This window comes from Diachasma alloeum, unplaced genomic scaffold (genome assembly GCF_001412515.2).
Source record: "Diachasma alloeum isolate Michigan unplaced genomic scaffold, Dall2.0 Dall_scaffold_00708, whole genome shotgun sequence".
Classification (NCBI taxonomy): domain Eukaryota; kingdom Metazoa; phylum Arthropoda; class Insecta; order Hymenoptera; family Braconidae; genus Diachasma; species Diachasma alloeum.
The window spans coordinates 118,776-143,313 of NW_021680839.1; the positions used below are offsets into that span (position 1 = coordinate 118,776).

The 24,538-nt window shown below is 42.8% G+C and overlaps 1 protein-coding gene across 1 annotated transcript in view; it reads right to left on the bottom strand.

The window, feature by feature from the left end:
• LOC107044274 (telomerase reverse transcriptase) overlaps positions 1–24,262 on the bottom strand; it is a gene marked incomplete at its 5' end in the record, with an annotated part of 58,465 nt that extends 34,203 nt beyond the window's left edge. The window contains 4 exon segments of the mRNA XM_015266073.1: positions 14,916–15,166; positions 15,239–15,438; positions 19,205–20,054; positions 24,057–24,262. Coding sequence (XP_015121559.1) covers positions 14,916–15,166; positions 15,239–15,438; positions 19,205–20,054; positions 24,057–24,262 — 1,507 coding nt within the window.
• Positions 24,263–24,538: the final 276 nt, after the last annotated feature.

Below are 24,538 nucleotides of genomic sequence, written 5' to 3' on the forward strand. Positions count from 1 at the left end.
CCTGCCCAAGGATACTTCAATTCTTCAGGAGACATACATGACGGAGTAGGTCTACGACGTTTGCCTGGACCGATACACCGCAGTCAGAGCGCGCATAGTCTCTCTCATCCGTGCAAAGGACGAGACAGCGGATGTTCTATCTCAATCATTCCGACGCCCGAATCACGCTGGGGCTGTTTCAGTGGTCGTGGCCGTGCCCAACCGTTTCGAGATGAAGCTACCGAAGTTCTGAGGAAAAATCACCGGCTGGAGAACCTTCAGGGATGACTGCTGTAGGGAAGATGGGAAGATAGGGAAGATCTTCACTCACGTCTGTCAGGGCAACCAGCACAACTCATCTCCACGATCAGCCTCACTGATGAAGCGTTCGATACCGCTTGGGAACTTCTCACCAATCAGTACGAAAATCGCTTGCTGATCAGCGCTCACCTTGAAAGGCTCTTTGTCACCGAACCTCTTCAGGCCGGCTCAGCAAAAGACCTAAATGCGCTCATCGTCAACTACACCGAATCGCTCAACTCTTTAACAGCTCTGGGATCAATGGGACCCGATCAATGGGACCCGATCCTGGTCTGCACTCAGTCTCAGAGGTTAAACTTCGAAACCCGGAAAGCGTGGGAGAATAAGATAGGCGCATCTACCGCCTATCCCACGTACGCGCAAAGTCGCTCTTCACGGGGCACGCTCGCGCGTCCGAGTGCATGGCTGCGCACTGTAACGCACCGCCTCCTGCAAAATTAGCTGAGCAAAAACCGAACGGCACCTCAAGGCAGACCAGCAGCAATAAGCAATCAGCGTCAGCTCCGAGCAAAGTCGAGTTCGTGGCAAACACCACTGGAACATCTCATCCCTTGTAGACCTCCTAATGAGCAGACGCTAGTCGCATGCCTTGCCCAATGTGCACCGACGACCACTACGTCGTCACCTGCCCCAAGTTCCAGGAGCTCACTCCAGTCGCTCGCAAGGAATTGGTGGTCCAAAAGTGGCTCTGCTTCAACTGCCTAGGACAGCACAATCTCAGAGACTGCAAATCTACGGTACGATGCAAAACCTGCGGGCGCAGACATCACACGATGATCCACTTCGTAGGTGAGGACCCTCCGTCTCGCAGTAGCCCAGCTCATCGAAGGTCGCGACCGTCAGCTGCTGCGACCCCGCAAAGGTGTCGAGGCCAGCTTCGGCGCCGCCGGCCGACACTTCAGCGGGTCGTTCAGCCTCACGTTGTGACTGAACCGGGCTCTCAGCGTGTCTCACCAGTCCTCAAACAGCACCACTCATCGTTCTCAGCCAAAGATCTTGCTTGCTACCAGCCTAGCACTTCTCATCGTCAACTAGAGCACTTCTCACAAGGTACGCATGCTGATCGATCCTGGCGATGAACTAACTTTCGTTTCAGAACCACTCAACAAGGTTCTGGGTCTGTCACTCGAGCGCTCAGAAATCGCTACCACAGGAATAGGACAGTCTTCCCCAGGATGCACTCGAGGTCTAGTGCAACTCAGCCTCAGATCTCTCCATTCCGACAAGAGAATCAGCACTCGTGTTCATGTTCTCAACAAGCTGACCATCTCACTTCCATCTTTCTCCTCTGGGAAAGTCCACTGGCCTCATTCGGAAGGACTAGAGTTAGCGGATCCTGGGTTTCTGACACCAGGGCCAATCGACGTCATTCTTGGAGCCGACAACTGCAGAACTATCCTCGAAGGAGGTTTCATTAGAGCACATTCTCATCACCCAGTAGCACAGCTCACTGCATTCGGCTGGATAATCTTCGGGCCGGCAACTCACACCCAGCAGGAGTCGAACGCCGACTCGCAAACAACCACGGCCAGTCACGTCGCCATCAGCAACCAAGAACTCCAAGAGTTTCTCACCAAATTCTGGGTCCAAAAAGAGGTACCATCCTCGTAGAAATTAGCACTTACGCCAGAAGAAGCTGAATGCGAACAGGACTTCCGGCAAATTCACACCAGGCACGAATCAGGCAGGTACGTGGTTCGGCTGCCATTCCACACAGCACTCTCTCAAACAGGCCAGTCCAAAGCACAAGCTCAGGCCTGCCTGAAAGGTCTCATCAGGAGCCTTGGGAAACAACCGGGTCTACTGCAGCGGTATTCGGCCTTTCTCAAGAAATACCAGCAGCTAAGTCATATACGCCGAGTACCAGCACCGTAATCGCATTCAGAACGCAGCAAAGAGCTCACGGGGACTTGTATGACCGCTGGAATAACCTTGGCACCTAAAACTCTGGTTTTAGGAGGGTTGAGGGTTTCAGTCGGTCCGCAAGGGCCTCAGGCTCGAGTATTGCCTCACTATTGCTTCCCTCACCACGGAGTAATTAGAGAAAGCAGCGAGACAACGAAGCTTAGGGTCGTTTTCAACGGCTCTAGCAAGACTAGCTCAGGGAAGTCTCTCAACGACTTCATGCACACAGGAGCAAAACTGCAAAAGGACATTTCAGACATTTTGCTTTGGGCACGACAGCACAATGCTGCGGATATTCGCACCCGCAAAACGTGGCTCGTGTCTCGTGTCTCGTATCTCGTGACGGGATAATTGGTTTGGGAAGCAGAATCCTTACGCTCATGTCTTGTGTCTCGTGACTGGGAAATTGTATGGTACGGAGGATCCCCAGGCTCGTGCCACATATCTCGTGTCTCGTGCCTCGTATCTCGTGACTGGAAATTTATATGGTACGGAGGATCCTCGGGCTCGTGCCACGTATCTCGTGCCTCGTGTCTCGTGTATCGTGACGGAATGATTGATATGGGAAGCAGGATCCTTACGCTCGTGTCTCGTGACTGGAAAATAGTATGGTACGGAGGATCCCCGGGCTTGTACCTCGTGCCTCGTGTCTCGTGCCTCGTATCTCGTGCTTCGTGTCTCGTGACTGGAAAATTGTATGGTACGGAGGATCCCCGGGCTCGTGTCTCGTATCTCGTGTCTCGCGTCTCGTGTCTCGTGCCTCGCATCTCGTGACTGGAAAATTGTATGGTACGGAGGATCCCCGGGCTCGTGTCTCGTATCTCGTGTCTCGCGTCTCGTGTCTCGTGCCTCGCATCTCGTGACTGGAAAATTGTATGGTACGGAGGATCCCCGGGCTCGTGTCTCGTATCTCGTGTCTCGCGTCTCGTGTCTCGTGCCTCGCATCTCGTGACTGGAAAATTGTATGGTACGGAGGATCCCCGGGCTCGTGTCTCGTATCTCGTGTCTCGCGTCTCGTGTCTCGTGCCTCGCATCTCGTGACTGGAAAATTGTATGGTACGGAGGATCCCAGGACTCGTGCCTCATATCTCGTGCCTCATATCTCGTGTCTAATGCCTCGTGTCTCGTGATTGAAAAATTGTTTGGTACAGAAGATCCCAAATGATTAAATGATTAACAAGTTCTCAGATCCGTTGATGCCTGGAAGGTCATAAATAGCACGATCAAAAGGTTACAAAATAACTTACCCTTGATCAAATGTTGGTGTAAATCGACTGGATAGATTTTCAGCAATCCTGGAAAAATCTCTCAAAAAGTGATATATAGTGGACAAAATTTTGTTCAAGAATTTCTCCTGATCGTATAATGCCTCCGAAGTTGCAGTTAGTTCAATTGAAAGAATTGAAAATACCTTAGATCTGCTTGAATTTTGGGTGGCGATTGGCTGCATAGATCTCCAGTAATGCTGACAAAACCTAACAAAATATGACATTTTGGGGTTTTTTTCAGTTTTTTCGGAATAATATCCAGAAAAAAAATTGATCGGGAAGTCGTTGGTTCACATCAAGTTTAATGGATTACATCAAGTTTAACCCTCTCTTTCCGACGCACCCGTACCAACGCACACATCGCTTTTCATTAATTTTCACTATTCTCTCGACATTTCATGCATTTATTCAATTAATTAATGCATCCATCTGACTGAAAACTTCTTTTGGCCCTGAAATGGTACTGAGGAGAAAGAGATGAGAAGGGTTGAGGTGGGCGATAAGAAGGCTAGCATTGGCGAAACGGTGGGATAAAATGGGTTTGCGGCGGTGAGAGACTTCATGGGGGGGAGGGATAGATATTTTTCTTCTTCAAAATTTTCTTTCGTTTTTTTTGGAATTCATTTTTCTAATACATCATTTCACTTGTCAGGGAGTTCACCGGAAACGGGTGGATATATTTTATCAAGGTTTTTATTTAATTCACTGTTCAAATACACCCTTCAATTTGTGAGGGGCTTCATGGAGTAGGAGTTTATATATTCCTTCCCCATATATACAACGTGGTCAAACTTCGTATTTTTACGTTTCAGAACATTCTACATAATTTCCAAATAAAATTAGAGAATCTAACAAAAGAATGATTTCAATGCTTCCATTCGGAAGCGATAAGAAAATAAACACTATTAGATATTTTTTTTACACCTTCTAAGGTGAAAAGCGTAGTAAAGCGTAGTTGGACGCTCGACCCTGGCGAATCGATCGATGGCTACTCGATGCTGACTCGATAGGAGGTCGACTTGTTCACTCGGTCGATGGTCGGTCGATCGTTGATTGATGACTGGATGGATGGTTAGTCGATCGATGGTCGATCATTGGTTGATTGCTGGTCGATGGTTGGTCGATGGTCAATTGTTGGTCGATTGCTAGTCGATCGGTGCTCGATCGTTCGTTTATCAATGGTCAATCAATCGAACCGTGATTGATTAGCACTCGACCCCCCTATCGAGTGATTCATCAGGGGAATGGGGACGCCGGTGCTCCGCTTTGGCGACCATAGAGTGGGGATATTGAAATTCACCTATCGGGGTTAAGAGAGAATTTACGTAGAGGATTGGACAGAATGGCCCATGAATAATACTAGCCCCCCGGTATGTAACACGTTTATAAACATTGTTCATTATGAAATGAAAGAGTGCATTAATCAATTTGGTGTTACATCACCTTTGACCATCACATGATTCGACATAAATTCATGCATCGAGTTCTCAAAAATATGCAGCCCTTCCGCCGATCATAGGTGAAATTTTCGATTGTTTATAACTCATTGATTTTTGCAACCAAAAAGCTAAAAATGGACTACCTGTGACCACCAAGCGATTGCAATATTCCCCTTTTACGTTTCCCCATACCCCCCCGCTAGCTATGAGTAGACCCTCTATCAACTCTTTGACACACGGTCTTATACTTGGCAGATGAAAAACCAATTATTAATTTTCATTGATGGCAATCATTTGGCAATTGTTCGGGGATATTTAGGAAAGCATTTTCATTGTTTGGAAAAAAGTTTATTTTTTTTAATTAATTAAATTAGAAAATACGTATATTTGGCAAACGAGTATTACGGAAGAAAAAAAATTATCTAGATTTACTTGAAATTGTTTGGGGAACTCATTGATAACTTTTATTTCGATTGGGAAAGGGTCAAAAGTTCAATTTTTAAAGGTTAAAGTATTCGCAAGGGCCAAGATTGAATTTTTTATAGGTCCTCTATTCTTTATGAGTTTTTCTATGAGGGTCATATGGAGGTCATGTGAGAGTTATTTAAGTGTCATATTGTAAGTGTATAGGAGTCATATGCGAGTCAGATGGGAGACATATGGGGGTTATATGGAGGCAGTATGAAGGTCATCGGGAATTCATATGGGGGTCATATAGAGGCGATAAGAGGGTCAATGTGGGTCATATGGGAGTCATATGGAAGTCAGATGGGGGTCATATGAAGGTTCCTTGTGTTTGACCCTAGTAGCCTTTCATTTGACCTATGGTTGCTATCGCACACTTGGACTTTTGTATCCCCCTCTTTTGGCCCTTGGCTATCATTTGACCCTTGGCCATCATTTGCCCCTTGGATCTTTGTGTTTGTTCCTTATAAACCCCTTATGACGCTTGATGAGTATTTGACCAGTGGACACCTGCGTTTGATCCTCACAATCCCTCATTTGACCCGCAGTCTGTATTCAACCCGTAGTCCCTATCTGACCTTTATCACTTCTTATTTAACCCTGGAACCCTTTTGTTTGACCCTTGGTCTCCATTTGACCCTTTGTCTCTATTTCACCCTTGGTCGTTATTTGATCTTCGTGTTTGACGCTTATAATTCCTTTTTTAACCTTCGGCCCTTGTGATTGTATTGGTCCCTATTTGGCCCTCATACTTGGCCCTTATAACCCTCGAGATTGGTAGCAATGGAAAATGGTCGCCATGGCCTTTCAAAGCAGCGGCCCTAAGACGACCATGGAGGCGCACATGAAACGGCCATGACCGTGACCACCTGTGACTCTAGCTGAGCCGTGAACAGTATTGTACGTGAGAGTACCCAACCAAGTAATCAGGAGTCAATAATGGGAGAGACCAATTGAGTCATCTCAACGGTCCAATTGGAGAGACCAATCGAGTAATCAGGAGGGTGAAATGAAAGTGACCAATCGACTCATCGCAAAAATCAAATCGAAGAGACCGCTCGATTGGTCTCCCATTTGGCCCTTACGATGACTCGATCGGTCACTCTCATTTCACCCTTACGATTACTCGAGTGGTCGTTCCTATTGTTCCCTCACGACTACTCGATTGGTTTTTCCTATTGTTTCCTCACGATTACTCGATGGGCCTCTCCCATTTGACCCTTGCGATGATTTAATTGTTCTCTCCTATTTAGCCCTCCCGATTACTCGACTGGTCTCTCCCATTTGACTCTTGCGATGACTATCAGTATCTCCCGCTTGACCCTTGCGAGGACTCAGTTGGTCACTCATTTCACCCTCCCGATTACGCGATTGGTCTCTCCCGTTGTTCTCTCCCGATTACTCGATTGGTCGCTCCCAACTAATCGTTGCGATGACTCATTTGGTCTCTTCCCTTTGACTCTCCCGATTGCTCTTCCTTTGGCCCTTACGATGACTGCACTGCTCTATCCCGTTGGATCCTTGCGAATTTTTTATTCGGCCCCATTTGACCCTTTATCCCTAGTGTGTGACCCTCATAACCCTCGCGTTATCTATTCGTTCATCTCTTCCATCTGACTCTTGTAATCGCCCATCCCCCTTGATAAATTTTGGCCCCGGAATGGGGCTCTAGAAATCCCTAGATTAGTGGCCATGGCGAATTGGGGCCATGGCCACTTCATGTCTACGGCCATGGGTGGCCATGACCTATGGCGGCTTTCATATGTGGCATTCTACATTTATTTGACTTTGTGACTCGGCTCGCTACATCCTCACGTACACACTCACGCATCGAAGTGTGAGGAAAAGCTGATCAACGGATGAACGAAACCTACGCGCTCTCTCTGTCTCTCGCACCTACTGTGTCACGCGTATATTTCGGATTTATTGCCATTACGGAATTCGACTGCTCTGCGAATTGAGATACAGCTGACTTTAGACAGTCAGTCACGGACCACTTTCCGGATCACACCTATCTTTAATTTTTGTATATATTCTTTAACGTCTTGTGATTAATTAATGTAATCGCATTGTTGGTGAATTGAACCTTTCCCACAACAATCCCAATTCCTAGCATCTCAATCGATTTGTTCTATTCTTGGGGACAACATTGTATCTAAAAGTACAAGTGAGTATTGGTATAAGCGATTTAAAGAAGGTGATTTCGATGTTAGTGACCGTGAACGTACCGGGGCCTGTGTAAGGGTGGATGACCAGGAACTGCAAGCGTTGCTGGATACAAACTCTTGCCAGACGGAAAAACAACTTGCAAAACACCTTGGAGTAACTCAACAGACCGTTTTCTATCCCTTAAACGCAATGAGAAAGATTCGAAAAGGAACAAAGTGGGTGTCACACTTTTTGACTCAAGAAAATAAAGATAGCTGACTTGACATATGTCTGAATCTTTACAATAAACAACATAGAAAGTCTTTTTTGTGGAAAATTCTGGCCGGCGATGAAAAGTGAATTTATTTTGATAATTCAAAACGCAAATATCATTGGGTTAACCGCGGCGAGCCGACGACATCGACACCGAAGTGCAATATTCACTGTAAGAAGATCATGCTGTGTATATGGTGAGATATGAAAGGCGTACTGCATTATGAACTTTTGAAGTCTGACGAGACAGTTACTACCGATCGCTATAGTCAACAATTAATAAGATTGAACCAATAAATTGAAAAAAAACGTCCATTTACTGGCAAAGGAAAACGTCCAATAAAATTGCTCCATGACAATGCCAGGCCTCATGTGAGTAAACCGGTCAAAGGTACGTTAATGGCTCTTGGATGGGAAGTTGTGCCACACCCGGCGTATTCACCAGACATAGCTCCAACTGATTTTCACTTGTTTCGGAAGATGCAAAACGAATTGACTAATGTGCGATTCAAAACATTTGAAGAAGTGCAAAAATGGGGCGATAATTTCCTCGCCTCGCAAAATGAAAGTTTCTTTGCGGAAGTCATCCGTGAATTACCTAACAGATGGCTGAAGGTCATTCAAAATAATGGAGATTATTTTGATGAATAAATGTAGTTTACTTTTTTTCGAAAATGAATTTTAAATTTTTTGCAAAGTGTCCTAAACCTTATTTGTACACCTAATATAAATCCCTGTTCCATGAAGTCACTCACAAATCAATGGGTATATTTGAACAGTGAAATAAATAAAATCCTTGATAAAATATATCCACCCATTTCCGGTGAACCCCCTGTCAAGTAAAATGACGTATTGGAAAAATAAATTCCAAAAAAAACGACAGAAAATTTTGAAGAAGAAAAATATTTATCCCTCCCACCCATGAAGTCTCTCACCGCCGCAAACCCAGTTTACCCCACCGTTTCGCCAACGCTAGCCTTCTTATCGCCCACTTCAACCCTTTTCATCTCTTTCTCCTACCGTTTCAGGGGGCCTATTCTCGAAATATTTCCGTGCACGGAAGTGGCTTCGTAGACGAATTGCGTATAGGAATCATATAGGCGTTCCGTCAACGGAGTCGATTCCGCGCACGGAAATATTTCGAGAATAGGCCCCCAGGGCCAAAAGGAATTCTCAGTCAGTTGGATGCATTAATTAATTGAATAAATGCATGAAATGACGAGAGAATAGTGAAAATTGATGAACAGAGATATGTGCGTTGGTTCGAGTGCGTCGGAAGGAGAGGGTTAAACTTGATGTGATCCATTAAACTTGATGTGAACCAACGACTTCTCCATCAATTTTTGTCCTCATTATTATTTTGAAATACTGAAGAAAACCGCAAAATGTCACATTTGGTGAGGTTTTTTCTGCATTACTGGAGATCTATGCAGCCAATCGCCACCAAAATTCAATCAGATCTAAGATATTTTCAGTTCTTTCAATTGAACTACCTATACGACTTCGGAGGCATTATCCGATCGGGAGAAATTGTTGAATAAAATTTTGTCCACTATATATAATTTTTTGAGATTTTTGCAGGATTGCTGGAAATCTATGCAGTCGATTTCCACCAACATTTGATCAGGGCTAAGTTATATTGTAACCTTTTGATTGCGCTATATATGACCTTCGAGGCATTAACGGATCTGAGAAATCGTTAATCAAGAATTTGGTCCGCTATGTATCACTTTTTGACAGATTTATCCGGGGTTACGGGAAATCTATCCCGCCGATCTCCATTAAAATTTGATCAGGGCTAAGTTAGATTGTATAACCTATGGACCGAAGATCATTCGTCCCATAATTTTTTCTAGTCACGAGACACGAGTCACGAGATCCGAGACACGAGATCCGAGGCACGAGCCCTGGGATCCTCCGTACCATAGAATTTTCCAGTCACGAGACACGAGACACGAGACACGAGGTACGAGACACGAGGCACGAAATATGAGGCACGATATCCGAGGCACGAGCCCGGGGATTTTCCTTACCATACTATTTTCCAGTCATAAGACACGAGACACGAGGCACCAGTCACGAGATACGAGGCACGAGTCCGGGGATCCTCCCCATCATACAATTTTTCAGTCACGAGATACGAGACACGAGGCATGAACCCGGGGATCCTCCATACCATACAATTTTCCAATCACGAGATACGAGACACGAGACACGAGGCATGAGCCCGGAGATCCTCCGTACCATACAATTTTCCAGTCACGAGATACGAGGCAGGAGATACGAGCCCTGGGATCCTCCGTACCATACAATTTTCTAGTCACGAGACACGAGACACGAGGCACGAGCCCGGGGATCCTCCGTACCATACCATTTTCCAGTCACGAGACACGAGCGTAGAGATCCTGCTTCCCATACAGATTATCCCGTTACGAGACACGAGACACGATATACGAGGCACGAGGCACGTTTTGGGGGTGCGAATATCCACAGCGACAGCACAAACTCATTTTCATGACGGACATCATCAAGATGTTCCGTCAGATCAACGTTCATCCGAGTGATTAGCCGCTTCAGCATCCTCTGGTCAGATGTTTTCTCAGCACACTCTCAAACCTTCCAGCTCACCACCGTCACCTACGGAACACGCTCAGCACCATTCTTGGCTGGAAGAGTACTTAATCCGCCCGTCGAGGACGAAGGGAAGAACATCCCGCTTGCAGTAGAACCTCTCACCAATGGGCGCTATGTAGATGACATCTGTGGAGGCGCAGAGAATCATCAAGAACTTAGAATAGTAGCACAGCTGGTCCGAGGGTTCTGCAACGCTGGTCAGTTTCCACTAGCAAAATGGCACAGCAACAGTCCAAACCTTCTCTCTTCATTAGAGCCCGAGAAAATCTCACATGAGCAGCATGAATACGAGGACTCGCAGACCAAGATACTTGGGTTAACTTGGTTGCCAAGAACGGATCATTTCGTCTTCTCATCGAGAGCACCGAACAAAGCCATCATCACCAAGAGGACGATGCTCTCAGAGGTGGCCCAACTTTTCGACCCACTTGGCTTTATTTCTCCAGTCGTCATCAAGACGAAAATGCTCATGCAGAGCTTGTGGTCCAAGAAAGAACCAGAATCCATTCCATGAAGAACTCACACATCTGGAGGAGATCAATATTCCCAGATGGCTTGGACTCACCAGAGCAGCTTCAGTAGAGGTACACGGCTTCGCTGACGCATCCAACCTAGCAATGGCAGCAGTCGTCTACGTCAAGATCATCACCAAGTAAGAAGTACGGATCACTCAGGTCAGCGCGAAGAACAAGGTAGCATCAACTCGAGCACTCGTCATTCCGAGGCTAGAACTCAACGCAGCAGTGATATTAGCTAAGCTCACCCAGGACACTCTCAAACAGCTAAATATCACTGATGCACCAGTCCTCCTCTGGAATGATTCAGCGGCAGCGTATCACTGGATCTCCTATCATCCCTCGCGATGGAAGGAATATGTGAGGAACAGAGCCTTCAAGATACAGGAAGCAGCACCTCAAGCATCTTGGAGACATGTTCCGGGGAAGGACAATCCAACGGACTGTGCTTCTCGCGGAGTCTTAGCAGTACAACTCAAAAATCACCCTCTGTGGTGGTCAGGTCCAGCATGGCTTCAGCACGAATCATCAACCAGGCCATCACTCAACCCAAAACCCGAATCATCTGTCGACCTTGAAGAGAAATCACGAGCACTTGTCACGGCACAGGTTCAGCGGCCGGAAGTCTGGGATATGATTTACCGGTACTCATCATTGACGAAACTCATCACGGTCACCGCAATCTGTCTGAAATTCATAGCACGTCTCAAGAAAGTCTCAGAATATTCATTAAGCACGACACTCACAGCGGAAGATTTGGAATCAGCCAGACTACGCTGAGTGAAGATCTCGCAGCAAGCTCACTTCAAAAGAGAGCTTCTTCTCATCAGCAAGAATAAAATCTTGCCAAGAAACCACCCAATGAGCAGACTCAACGCGCAGATCTATCACCAGGGTATTCTCAGACTATCAGGACGACTCAAATTTGCACAGTTGGAACCAGAAAACATCCATCCAGCTATCATCCCGCGAGACTCACAGCTAGCACGACTCATCATCAGCGAAGCACAAGAGAAGACTCTTCACGGAGGAATTCAAATCACCTCAACGCTGAGATGCAACTCCTGAGATGCGTCATCTGCGCGCGTCAACAAGGAATCAGAGCACAACTCATGGGTCAACTTCCAGCAGCATGTCTCATCCCTTCAAGAGCATTTCTCAATACGGGAGTTGACTACGCAGGCCCAGTCGCATTGAGAACTTGGAAGGGACGTGGTCATAAAACAGTCACAGGATGGCTAGCCATATTTGTCTGTATGACCGCAGTTCGTCCGCAGTTCATCTAGAAGTCGTGTCAGACTACTCAACAGAGGCCTTTCTAGCAGCCTACCGCAGATTCATAGTATAACATCGCTAGCCCGGTCAATTCATTTATTTCACGTCTAGTATTCAAATCCATCTTTATAATGGTTTGGGAATGATTGGGATAACATTAGTATTCGAATATCTTCAAAGGTACTATGTACTCCTTTGAAGCAAAACCGTGTAAGTTGTGGGTTTCTGAGTGGAGTGTTGCTGTGGTCCCTTCTTATTATATCCATCTGGTTTATTATTAAATGAAATTTAATGGATATAAGGTATTCTTTCGTCAATTCCGTCGTACCATCTTACGACAATAAATTAATTTCATATGGTAATACTCTCATTTATTGGAGAATTAAAATTCTTTTCTTTCAAATGAAGTAATCAAGTTCTTAAAGGAACCAACAGTTTCCTGGTGAAGAATTCAATCCTCACCAACTCTTGGCGTAACCCAGAACTCACGACGAGGACGTAGTCGATGGAGAGTCCCAAAATGAAATTATATAAAAATTTATTAATTACGTATATTCGAATTTAATCGATGGCCTATGGTATTGGTGTCCCATTGCTTACCAAACGATTTCCAATCATCCTCTGCTTTCAGAATTTATTAATCTTAATATGTCCCCGCTAAGGACCCTAAATCCAGATTCATCAGCAGACGAGACACCTAGCACAACTCTTGCTCAACGACGAAACTCAGTGGTCGTTCAATCCACCAGGAGCACCATATTACAGAGGAAAATGGGAAGCAGCTGTAAAATCAGTCAAGCACCATCTCACCAGAACAACTCAAGACTCAACACTCACCTATGAAGAGCTCACCACCCTCCTTCCCCAGATTAAAGCCTTTCTCAGCTCACGCCCGTTAGTAACTCTCACACATGACCCTGATGACCTATCAGCTCTCACTCTACGTCATTTTCTCATCGGCGAAGCACCCAACACAGTATCGGAGCCAGCACTAGATCATCTCAACATCAACAGACTCTCCAGATGGCAACTCATCCAGAACAGACTACAAGCCTTCTGGAGACACTGGTCCACGAGCTACCTACAGAACAAACAGGCCATCACTAAGTGGCATCATCCGAACCACAACATCAAGGTCGGAGCGCTAGCACTTCTCACCGATGAACGCTTTCCGCCTTCAAAGTGGCCTTTAGCATGTATCATCGCACTGCACCCTGCACCCCATGGATTTACGCGAGTAGTCATAATTAAAACTGCCACAGCTACTCTGGGTTGGCCCATCACCAAACTGGCTCTGCTGCCAGTTTCATCCAATGACTCTGAGCAATTTTAATCATTTTTTTGTTTCAGAAAAAAATCCTCATCAACCTGGATTGCTAACGGTGGGGGAGGATGTTACGAATCCTGCCGTGTTTGCTCACACACCAGTCACTCTCAATCAATCAAATAGTGATCTTTCACATCAGGCTCATGCGGCAGCACCTGACGGACACCTGTCAACGACAACGATTCTCACATTCCGCCAAAAGCAATTCTCCCGGGCACTTGTCGTCGTGGTCTCATTGCGCGCGTATCACAGTAGTTTTATCACAGCCCAGCATCACAGTAGTTATCACAGCACAGAATCACAGAATTTATCACAGCACTTAATCATAGTAGCTATCACAGCACTTAATCACGGCAGTTTTTGCATTTCAATTAGAATCCAGTACAAAACTCACAATTAAACGCGACAGTGAACTAGATAGGTGCATCACAGCGCGGCTTCAGCTTGATACTAGCTTTGCTTTTCTTTCACTATAGTATCATCAGCTATAATAGACTTCTGTTCAATGCATCTCGTGTAGTGCTAATTTTTCCTGTACATAGTGTATACTAGTGGAAATATAAAACGTTATTCTGTGACCAAGACAAAGTTAGTACGTTATTTTATTTTCATCCAGTGATTTCTCAATCTTCAACCGATAAAACTCTCGCGAATAACAATCTATCTTCGGCATCCAGCAACAATATTGATTTCTTTATTTACACAGTGAGACCTCGGGCCCCGAGAAGAGCGCCACCTCCTTCACCGAGTTCAATCGTCGTGATCTCGCACTATCTGTATTCTGTACTTGCTGTACTGCCCAGTGTTTACCCCAGGACACTACAGCCGCTTGCATTTATCATATTGTTATGATGGATTTGTTATCTTACATAAATGTTGTTAGTTTTTATCGCGATTAAATATCATGATTTGTATTGATTATGTGTTGTATATTCATTTCATCCAAAAATTCCATGATTGACAGTCGATTAACAATCGGTATGGATATGAACAACTGAATAAACTCGGAACGATTTCGAAAATCTGGAAAAGTGTTGTTCCTAACAAGTTATGTAGTTTCTCTTGTTGTATTTATTTTTAAAAAATCCATACTGTAGATTGAAGAATGGGCGATATTGATATTTCAATTGAATAAAATAACTTGAGTGCAAAAAAAATAGACCTGAAAATCCTTGCCTCAATCTACGCCTAATACAGAATTGAAGATTCTACGGAGGCAATTGTAGTCACGAAACATAAATACCACGTCAATTAAGAGAAAATAATATGGGGTGATAAGTAACACCAGTGTATTTGCAGAAGATAATTTTGAGAATTATTGTACTAATAATAGATATAATAGAAGGATTTGAATAATTTCTCCAACCGTCTGATTCATCACGTAGCACGTTATTCTTTCCATCATCTTCGACGTTACATGTTTGGAACTCGGAGAATGACCATGGCACGCAGCAACCTTACCAGAAGAAAACAAAAGTGGCAAAGACTTATCATAGAACTGCTTTTCAAGTTTGAGATACTGAAAGCCGTACTTTGGGACCAGTACGTCGAATGTTGTCAGTGTGAGCGTCTCAGGGAGTTTTTCTGTTATGCCCCGCACCATCTCCAATACTTTGTCTGCACAAAATAAAAACAAGAGTTGTATTCATGAAGAAATGCATAATTGTATGAGAATGGGTATGTACTAACCTTGAATGATGGATCCATAGGCATCACTAACATCAGCAGTCACAAAGTACATCGGTTTTCCATTTTTCTTCCCAGCCTTAACAATTGGTTCCCAAAAGCTGTACAATTTACTTTCATGAAAATCTTCAGATTTCAATGCCCAAGCCTGCTTGAGCAATTGATTGAGGGTCAGTGATTCGTTCTTCTGATCGTTGGTTGGTCTGAAAAACACAATTCTGATGAATATTTAATAACTTCATTTGAAGTGAGGCAAGGAAATAAGTGAACTCATGATTAGACATAATTCTTCTCTTTTACATACATTTCTATCTGCGAAAAAAAGCTAGATATACAAGTCGTTCGTTAAAAAATTTTGCTATACTTCTGAACTTTTGGATTACTATGTTGTATGATTTCTACTGAAAAGTGAAGACTTGGGTTGTAATTTATTGACAGGGAACGGAGGCTAAAAAGCCTGTCTTGAGATTTATCCTAGAGCTTTCAAATTTATTATTATGTCGATTTATGGGTGCGTCGCAGCGCTTACGACGCGACCAACAGAGTGCTAGAGGATAGACCGACAAGAGTCAAATGTAAAATGGGTCGAAATATTGTTTACCATTGTAAACGATATTCAATGTCCATTGAAGAAAATTCTGAAAAAATGTATTCAACGATGAAAAATCCGAAAAAGTATGGGGATGTCAACTGAATTATTTCTTCGTTTCCAACCGGTTGTATCCATATTGAAGTTCCTCCTATTCCACCAGGTCATTTTACGATTCACAGCAACATTACTCTCCAAAAATGAATTAACTCATCAAATTTTCACTTTTTGCCAACGTTTCGAGTGGTAAATCTCACTCCTACTCAGGGCAACACGTTTATTTACATCTATTTACAATTACTATTATATTGTTTACTCCAACTCTCTACAGTCAAGCATCCCTAACCTGCCATAATTGCACTGACATGACCAGCATACTATTTTATCACATTGATTCACCTAATTGTTTCATGAAATATTTAATTACTCATATTTTCAACTAATAACACATCCCTCTCCCCTCGGACGAAAAAACATTAATTCTTACGTCATTATGCATTTAAAAAACCTTTGCGTCCCGACCAGTCAGGAGGCCAGTAAATCATATATGTATATTGTGATTGTCTTCCTGACTGGTTGTGACGCAAAGGTTTTTTAAATTCATAATAACGTAAGAATTAATGTTTTTCCGTCCGAGGGGAGGAGGGTGTGTTATAAATTAAAAATATGAGTAACTAAATATTTCATAAAGACTATTTTCAACTATATGGCTTTTACACCTTGTACAGTTTTTTCAAAAATAAAAAACAAAAAAACAAACAGATTTTGCCAGATAACAGTGCGAACAGATGTCATCGTCTCTCCCCTCCTCACGATTCGCGAGTAAGAAAGCACTTAATAAATTGAGAAACATTTTTAAGACATCACGGTAGAATTTAAGAAAATTTCCGGGAATTGGCAATCACTGTTTGTGTTGCAGATGTGTCCGTTTCCGATGATCCATCCTGCCACTAGTCCAGTTCTCTGCATGCCCATGCTGAAGTCTCAAACTCGTTCCAAAAAAATTGTTCCATAGGGTTTCCCTTAACATTTCCAGGCACACAAGTATGTTGCCGTATTTTTTCCCACCACCTTGACCTCACGTATCGAGCTTCCTCCAAATTCTGCCCACGGCCTCATTCCATGCTGTCCGATTCCACGATAACACTTCCACATGGGGTATGTGCCTCCCGGAAGACGATGGACACTTTTTCCTCAATAGTTTCCAGCCTCCTTTCACCAGTTCCAAGCGTCTTTCTTTTCAAAAAACTTCCCAAAATTGGAGGACGCGGGGGACGGCCCATCCGTATGCATTGCCGTTACCGACCGATTAAAAGAACAAGGCGTTTTATATTTGTTTTTCAGTTATCGAGAAAAAATGAATCGATTTGTTTTTTCTCGATGAATGACGAAAATAATCGATTGTATACCAATCGATTGTGGTGACAGTTTCTCTCAGTTGTTTTTGTGAGAAGTTAGCCGAGAAAAAATACGGAAAGAAATTCCCACGGAAAAAAGTTTGAGAATATTATTATAGGAGTGTGAGAATATTATGAGAGAGAAGAAATATCGATGTGTATTTTAATGAATAAAGAAGAGAAAATTGTGCTATAATTAAGAATTGAAGTGTGTTAAAATTAAGACGTTTTTATTATTAATACTGCAGTGACATTTCGTGTTCTTCCTGGTGGATTATTATTAATAACTGCAGTGAATAACTGCAGTGACATTTCGTTGTCTTCCTGGTGAAAATGATGTAAGTAAATTTCTTTCAACATAAATCCTTCGGCGTAATAAAAAAGTATAGTAAAAAAAGAAATAATCTTAAAGTTATCGAGTTTTATATATGTTTACATACATCCGTTAGCTTCTTTTTCAGTTGAAAAAAAAGTCGGTAGTCGTGAACTACGTAAAGAGAAGAGAAAAGAAAGGGGAAAAAAATAACTCGTGAATCGTAGAGTAAAATTGCCTCCTTTATTAAACGTTCAAATATTTCTCCAATTCTCCAACATCAAAACGAGATTTGATTAATTTATATCGTATCACTTGGTTAGATGATATTTTTGACAATTAAACATGATTTGCTTGATTTCATTTTCTACAGCTTTTTTTCCCTACAAGAAAGAGAAGGACAGAGATAAAAATTAGCTGTAATGGATGTTGTTAGAGATCAACTGTTCTTAAATATTGGAAAAATTTCCATTTCCATTGAATAAAACATGTTCTCATGTGATTTTTATTTTTCTCCTTTTTTCAGACCTGGTTTGAAGCAAATACGAGAAGGAGGTTTCGAATTTATCTTGTTATCAACACACCGGAGAGTCTGCTGGCGGAATAATCAATTTGTATCGATGAATGTGGTGATTTATTGAAGAAATTGATGATATTAATGGGATAATTATGATGATGATGTTGATGTTGATGATGATAATAATAATAATGATGGTGATGATTGGTCGATGAGGAAGAAGATAACTTTGATTTTTGATTTTATGAAATGTTTATGATTTGATGATATACTAATTGATAAAATGAATGATAAATTGGAAATGATGGAAATATTGTGATGTATGCCCATGAAAGTTTTAGATGAGTGAGATCAAGTTACAGAGATTTTAATTGGTCTTGAATGTACGAGAATTTGCATTGAATTTGAATTTGTACGAGACAAATCTACTCAATCGAGTTACTTGAGAGTGTAGCTGACTTCCGACAGCATGAAATTTCCAGATTTGAAAATTCGAATGCATCATATGACCTGTCAAATGATAGTCATGTCATCCTGTTCTTGCGGTTCGGATTTTTTTTTCTAAATTTCAATTCTTTTTGAATTTTTATATTTTATGGTAAACGAAAATAGCTTCTTAATGTTTTTCTATGGTATTTGTAATCAGACCGATTTTCAGCGCTAAAGCGCTGATTGTTCGTAAACGCGCGCAACCGCGCGCGTTATGGACCTAGTATTTCATAAAGCAATTAGGTGAATCTATGTAATAAAATAGTATGCTGGTCATGTCAGTGCAATTATTGCAGGTTGAGGTTGCTTGACTGTAGAGAGTTGGAGTAAACATCGAAATAGTAATTGTAAATCGACGTAAATAAACGTACTGCCCTGAGGAGTGAGATTTACCACTCGAAACGTTGGCAAAAAATGAAAATTTGATGAGTTAATTCATTTTTGGATACTTTAATGTTGCTGTGAACCGTACAATGGCCTGGAGGAATAGGAGGAACTTGAATATGGGGATATCAACATGTTCAGCAAAACTGAAATCATGCTTGAAAAAAAGTGATCAATTTGAATGAAGTATTTTGGATATTTAGTTTTTAATTTTGAAATATTAAGTAACTATAGAGATCGTCTGTTGAGAATTTAATGTAATTTAATATAATTCACTTACATGGGTTCGTAAATTGGCCGCAGTCCATCACTTTTTACATGAAATTTCACAAATGCTAGTGGAATACCATCACTCGAAAGATATGAAGACTCCTCAAGTACTGTACCATCTATCAACTCATGAATAAAATCATCACGATACTTGATCCACGTCTTTACAGGAATCAGAATCCGCTCACGGTCATGTTTCATAGACACCTGGTAGAAATAGTTGTTGACAATGATCTTGATGTAATTGCTTAGGAACCAACTCACGAACGTCTTCATGACGCGGGCTTTGGTCTTCATGTCGTCAATAATCTCTAGCCATCCTATCGCATTTAGATCCAAATTTTCAGTAATACTGCCAATTTGGAAAAATTCTCGTCTGATAGAAAATATGTAATTCAGAGTTCCTTTCTGTATCGCCTTGACATTACCAAGAGATCCGAATAAATCCCTAGGTGCCACTACTCCTATTATCATGCTGAAAAACTTCCTCAATGCATTCTCAGGCATTTCGACCTGAAATCTGGGCTTGGCCTGGTTAGTCAAGCTGTTTATAATGTAGAAATACTTGAACTCAGCGTGATTCAATGCGAAATTCTGCATGATAGGCTCCAATGCAGGGAGACACGGCTGCGCAAAATCGTTGCAGTTCTTGAAGATACTCGTCAACCACCCCTTCCTTTCGGTTTGATTCCACATATGATGTTTCGGGAACACTACGACAGATATATTTTCAGGATGCTCCTTTTTTCTTCTCTTTTCATCGCGAGCCACTGCTCCTCCTATTTTGGGCTTGTAACAAAGCGTCTCTGGATCACTATCATCGATTGCAGATGCAGATAGATTAGTATGAAGATCATCAGCTACGGATAAATTTTTCTAAATTAATTCTGATTCCCCATTATTAAGAATTGGAATTGGGGCATTGTATCAAATTTGTTGTATGAATATTTTCATTTGAGAATGTAGTAAAAAAAATATTTGACAAATTCCAGAAGTTATAGTTAACTGAAAAAAAAATACCCGCACTATGAAATTCATATCATATCGGCATTGCCCCTCGTCTATCGTTTTTTTCTTCATTTTTTAAAATAGAAGATCAGTGTCATATTTTTTTATGTGGCATCGTGCAGAAGGTGAGCCTGAAGCACGCTGCACTTCGCGCTAGTAAAAAATATTATATAATAGATCACTCGGGCATAACTTCACTTCGTTTTCAACGGATATGAGTACAGACCTCACTTTCGGCTCGGCCTGTAAAATTCACATTCGTCGAAAACGAAATTTGTGCCTTTGTACTCTATTGTACTAGGGAAGACCGGGGCAAAGTTGGGTAGCTAAGAAAAAGAGGCGAGTGTCACAATTTCTATCATATTTGTATTGCTTTTTAGCAATCACTATTCATTTTCTAAAATTGTCAACTCGCGTCTCCTACGTATTACAGTTGGGGGCACAGTGGGGTAGTGTCCAAACATTTTTAAATAATTATAAATGTCGTTTGTTTGTTTTACAACTTTCGAATCTCCAAAAAACGACAGTGAAACTGAAATCGGTAGGGCAAGTCCCGATGAATCGATTCTTCAATTTGGGGCGCGATAGGGTAGGCATTTTTCCTCAATTTCATTTTTTTTCTAGAAATTGAAATTTCCGAATTTATACATTAGATTTTTCTTATTCATCTTAGTTTTAGGAACTGAAACCCTAATACTTCTAATTGACTGTTTTTATTCTCTTCCTTTAGCAGCAGTGACGTTTATATCAGTAAACAGAGAGTATGCCCAGCAAGTGAGATTCCATTCTTCTCATTTTTTATTTTTTCCGGCGTTATCGATCGTCAGGGTGTAGGGCGGTCTACTAGCCGTCCTTCTCTTCCTCATCGATACATTTCGCATTGATGAGCCGACGTCATGTTCCCCCCTCTACCTGCCTGAACACCTACAGAGGATTATCAAATATTCTATTTCCGCGTATTCTCTTATATATTTCGGCAATTTGAGGTTTCCGTAAACCTCAGTATACCTGTACGACTTGTTGAATAAACACGTATTTGAATACCCAGTCAACGGCCTTTTAAATTCTCAACCGACAGTAATATTATTTGTAGTGATAACTAGCTTATCCACTACAATTTGGTATACCTGCATGACCTGTTGAATAAACACGTATTTAAATACCCAGTCAACGGCCTGTTAAATTCTCAACAGACAGTAATATTATTTGTAGTAATAACTAGCTTATCCGCTACAATTTGGTGACCCCGACGTGATCATACTGAGTGATTTTTTAATCAACGTGATTTCGAGTGACGTGAGTTATTTTTGTGCGGATGAATTTTTCTCGTTTTTTCCGTGGTGGAAATTCATCTTTCGATTTCCGCGTTCTCTCATTTCTCGTAGAGCGGTCTTCGGAGTAATTACCGCATCATCACTTCTGAACATTTATTCCTCTGTTGGTTGTGTCCCAACTGAACTGATCAGTTTTATTATTTTCCGCAAAGTATCACGAGTGAGGGTTAACGGTTTTTCGCGCCGCATTTTCCTCGGTTCCTTGTGTCGGTGGTCAGTTTCAGTTTCGAGAACGTTCGAAACGTCTTTTGTCGAGGGCATTCACCCGAGCAATTGACCTTCCCAAACAGCAGTGTACATTTCTATTGTTATTGTGTGTGCGCTGTCTTTGTGTGTGTGTTTCTCAGCCCGCTGACATATTGCGGAGCACCCAGAGACGTTGTACTGTGTCAGTGTGAGAATAAAGACTTATTCTATTCGATATTTTTCTTTGCTTTCTCTCTCCTTTTTGGTTAGACTGTATTCTCGGCTGAGAATTTTTCTTTCTCGTTCGGTTTTCTCGTTCGCGCGCATTAGAGTTTGTGATGACGGACCCTGGTGAAGGGAAATCAGCTGTCCTTGCCCCAGCAATGCCACCAGCGATTAAGGCTCCGCCTTTTAGCACGAAAAGTCCAGCGCTGTGGTTCACGCAGATGGAAGCCCAGTTCATCGTGTTTGGCATTGTCATTGAAGAACAGAAATTCTACCGGATTATTGCCTCGCTGGGTACCGACATTTGCAGAGAGGTAGAGGACATCTGTGTTTCGCCACCCATTGACACTCCATACCAGAAGTTGAAGAATGAGCTAATCTCACGGTTCACACGAACCAAGGACGCCTGCATGCGCCAGCTGCTCGATCAAGAGTCGCTCGGCAGCCGCATTCCTTCAGCGCAGCTCCGTCATTTGCGTAGTCTGATCAGCAGAGTGGGTGGTGAGGTCATCAGGTCGAAGTGGCTTTCCCGTCTTCCTGATAAGATGGAAGCTTTGTTGGTGCAGGAAGCAGAAGATGAGCAGCTGGACAAGCTAGCCATTCGAGCGGACAGGCTTTTCGAAATTTTCAATCCTGATAAGGCCACTGTCGCTGCAGTCTCTTCGCACACTGCGGACTCGGCGAAGGATCGTCAAATCGCTGAACTCACCAGGCAGATCGCGGCTCTTCAGTCGTCATTCAAGGACTTGAAGAGGTCGAGGTCAAGGTCGAGGTCTAAGCCAAGAGGGTTCAGAACTCGGTCTCGAAGCTCTTCACGCAAGCTTTCTGCCAGCACCGATACCTGCTGGTCACAAGAAATTTGGCCAGAATGCGACAAACTGCACCCCTGGATGTAAGTTTCAGGGAAACTCCAGGGAGGGTCACTAGCGGCAGAAGTTGACTCTCATCTGCAGTCTCGCCGTCTCTTCATCAGGGATTCTCACTCTGGCATTGAGTACCTGATCGACACAGGCTCGGATTCATTGGTATTCCCAGCCACACGACTCAACAAACCACCCAAGCGTTCAGGGTATCAGCTGTTTGCGGGGAACGGCTCACCAATCGACACCTACGGATTCGCTGTCATTCCACCTGATCTAGGGCTCCGAAGAAATTTCACCTGGGGATTCATCGAAGCCAACGTCTCTCACCCGATCATCGGTGCTGATTTTCTGTACCATTTCCACCTGGTACCAGATCTGACGGAGCATTGCCTCATTAATCTGTCGAACGGTCTCGAGGTCAAAGGTGCGATGAATGTTATCTTCTGCTCCTCCATCAAGTCACTCCAGTCATCTGATATCTCGGAATGGACTGAGCTTCTCAAAGATTTCCCGGACATCACTTGACCTGATGGAAGAATCAAGGCCACTTCGCATCACACTCTGCATCACGTCGAGATCACCAAATTGTAGCGGATAAGCTAGTTATCACTACAAATAATATTACTGTCGGTTGAGAATTTAAACGGCTATTGGCTGGGTATTTAAACCCTGTTTACTCAACAAGCCGTACAGTTATACTGAGATTTACGGAAACCTCAAATTGCTGAAATATATAAGAGAATACACGGACAGAGAATATTTGATAATCCTCTGTAGGTGTCCAGGTAGGTAGAGGGGCGAACATGACGTCGGCTCGCCAATGCGAAATGTATCGGTGAGAAAGAGAACGACGACTAGTAGACCGCGCTACAAGGGGATGAGTTTAGAAAATTTATTCGACTATTTAAGATTAGATCATTGCGAGAATTCAGTTTTAATTAAAATACCTAAGATGGTGTCTCGCCCCAGTGTTTGAAAGATTTGAAAGAATTTCAAGGATTCTTCCATTTTTTTAAATTTTTCCTTAGTACGATTCGATTTTTTTAGCTTTTTTTGATTTGTTATTGATCCCTGATCGACCCCTCGTCAACTCCTTGAATTTCTTAATGTTGGTCTTTTTTTTATGTGCTCCACTATGTCCTGCCACCTCGCTTTGCCCGTCTGTCCTATTATAATTTGCCCATTTCACAACAAAAAAAAACAGAAATCTCCAATTCGCAATGAAGATGACATTGCTTTTTCCTACCAGTTGCATCATCGATGTGTTGTTCAACAAAAGCTCTCTCTTCATGTGACATGGAATCTGTGTCATCGTCTCGTTGCTCAAATTTCTTCGTCTTGGAGTCTTTTTCTAACAGATATCTCCTGCATTGCCTGAGAATCTCCGCAGATGAAATGAAATATCCTCCTATAATTGTCTTCTTTACATTGATGGAGCCTCGTTCTAAAACTCTAACACATGTGAAACACAACGGATCAACATAAATGAATCATGCAAGATGAATTCTTCAGTGAAAAAAATTACATTCATTACTACATTACTCATTACTACATCTTAATGTAATTACAGTTTGAAGGGCCGATTAATTCACTAACCTAAATTATATCGCTTTGTCTAAATTTCGAACCTGGCCTCCTACGTCTAGTCTGACCGTTAGTCCATGGAACTGAGAGAGCGAGAGAGCGAGAGAGAGCGAGAGAGAGAGAGAGAGAGAGTGAGAGAGAGAG